The 2500-nt window shown below is 46.4% G+C and overlaps 1 protein-coding gene across 9 annotated transcripts in view; it reads left to right on the plus strand.

Moving 5' to 3' along the window:
• Positions 1-2500, plus strand: part of LOC119577127 (monocarboxylate transporter 10-like) — an 87947-nt gene that overhangs the window by 61761 nt on the left and 23686 nt on the right. For all 9 annotated transcript variants that reach the window (XM_037924815.1, XM_037924816.1, XM_037924822.1 and 6 more), the window contains one exon: positions 2045-2330. In XM_037924815.1, the coding sequence (XP_037780743.1) occupies positions 2045-2330 (286 nt within the window). The remainder of the gene's footprint in view (positions 1-2044; positions 2331-2500) is intronic.

Here is a 2500-nt window from a genome sequence, read left to right on the forward strand (position 1 = left end):
ATACCAATCGACACGTTCACTTGAGTATCGCCTCGTCGGCCGTCAAGCATACAGTATTTCTCTCTGCTGATTCTGGTCCACTTATATTTAGCGGAGAATGCTTCGGTCCGTCCCTGCCCAGCGATCCTAAGGCACGGTGGAAATTTTGGTCGACTTTCAGTGTATTTGAGTGTTCATTTGTGTGCTTCTGTTACGTATGTGTGTACGTTTCATAGATATGTATGAATGCAGAGAACGTTTTTTATTTTATAGCCATGTGCTCATACATACACAGATGTGTATATACAAATATGCATGTATATATAAACAAACACACACCACACACACACACACACACACACACACACACACACACACACACAAAAAATATCATCATAACTGAGAGAGACGAGAGAGAGACGACAAGAGAACGAAGAAAGAGAAATAAGAGAGAGGAGAGAGGAGAGAGAGAGAGAGAGAGGACAGAGAGAGAGAGAGAGAGAGAGAAGAATGACAAGGGAAAAAGAATGTACAAAAAACAACACACACACCACAACAGAACACACACACACAGAGAGAGAGAGAGAGAGAGGAGAGAGAGAGAGAGATGACAGAAGGGAGAAGAAGTAAGAAGAAGAAAGAAGAAAAAGAAAGAAAGAGAGAGAGAAAGAGAGAGAGAGAGAGAGAGAGAGAGAGAGAGAGAGAGAGAGAGAGAGAGAGAGAGAGAGAGAGAGAGAGAGAGAAGACCATTCATCAATCCGACCGTTGCTTCGCGTATGATCTCTGAAAGGCGCTCTTACAAGTGTCACTCAAGCAATGCAAGATCGAAAGGCTCCAGCTTTGAAGTTCCCCGCTTTCAGATGTGCTCAGTCGTAATGTTCCACGAAATAATTTGAAAGTATTCATTACTGCTATTTCCTAATGTCGTGTAAGTGTGTGTGTGTGTGTGTGTGTGTGTGTGTGTGTGTGTGTGTGTGTGTGTGTGTGTGTGTGTGTGTGTGTGTGTGTGTGTGTGTGTGTGTGTGTGTGTGTGTGTGTGTGTGTGTGTGTGTGTGTGTGTGTGTGTGTGTGTGTGTGTGTGTGTGTGTGTGTGTGTGGTGATCTAGTATGTGTGTACGTATTTCCTTTATTTCGTAATGTACGCTTACACATCCAAAACAAAAACAAAATTGTTGAAAAAACGATGTATAAGAACGCCCAAAAAAAAAGAACAAAAGAAAGAAGAAAAAGGGAATAAACTCAAAACATCCGTCGGACTGCGATCTCATTTCACGTTCTGGACAGTGCCACTCGGAAGACCTCGTTACCGGGCACTGGTGGGTAGGACCCGGGTCGTGACATCGGAGTGCCTGGCCGTTAGTGCCATGCCCACCCACTGACAACGTCCTTTGGTTTCTCTGCTGTTGCCAGGCGCGTATTGCGAAGGAATGAGAAATGCATTAAGGAGTATGAAAGAAAAAAAAAACTGTTAATTGCTAAAAAAAAATATTAGGTGTTGTGAATGGATTGCTGTGCACGGAAATACTGATCTGCCTCTATTGTGACATTTTACTGATTTTTTACTGATTCGTCTTCTTTTCACTTTTCTTTGCTAACTGCTGTTGCTAGATTTTGTTGTGCACATTTACCCTTGGCTTTGTTTTAACTGTGAGTTTAGACTTTGCAATGTGTGTGTGTGTGTGTGTGTGTGTGTGTGTGTGTGTGTGTGTGTGTGTGTGTGTGTGTGTGTGTGTGTGTGTGTGTGTGTGTGTGTGTGTGTGTGTGTGTGTGTGTGCGTGCGAGCGCATATGTATATGTAGCGTATAGAAAACTGTGAACAGGGAGGAAGTGCATTATTCAAAGTAACAATCCTAACACTCCACTATAACATCATGGCGCAAAACCATGTATCTTTTAAATAACCACATTTCGTTTTTAAGCCCAGCCACTGAAGTACCCAAGTACGGTTGCGCCCTCGCGGTGCAAACACCATAGCAAAGACCCCCCCCCCACACACACACACACCATTCCACCTCCCCCTCCCCCGCGCCACCCGCAGCCCCTGACCTCCCCTTCCCTCCGCCAGAGCGAGTGCGAAGCAGGACGCGATGACGTGCGCGACGGAGTTCCGTACGACGATGACGACGACGACGCAGCCTCCGTCACGTCCCTGCCCGCCGAGCTCCCCCCTCCCCCCGACGGAGGCTGGGGCTGGGTTATTGTGGTGGTGTCCTTCCTCTGCAACGCCATCGTGGACGGCGTGGCCTACTCCTTCAGCCCCTACATCGACATCCTGTCCAAGCAGTTCGATGCACCCAAAGGAAAGGTGGCGTGGATTCCGTCCCTCCTGGCCGGCGTCTACCTCAGCGCTGGTACGGCACTTCTCTCTTTTTTTATATATATATAACTGTTCCTTTCCTTCTTTCCGTGTTTCTTCCCAATTTATTTGGTTTATTCCGTTACGTTTATCACTGAGGAGCCTTCCTCTCTTTTGTCCGGAATCAGACAGAATCCCGCTGTATATCTGACACCGGGAATTCAT

Source organism: Penaeus monodon, chromosome 9, assembly GCF_015228065.2.
Source record: "Penaeus monodon isolate SGIC_2016 chromosome 9, NSTDA_Pmon_1, whole genome shotgun sequence".
NCBI lineage: Eukaryota > Metazoa > Arthropoda > Malacostraca > Decapoda > Penaeidae > Penaeus > Penaeus monodon.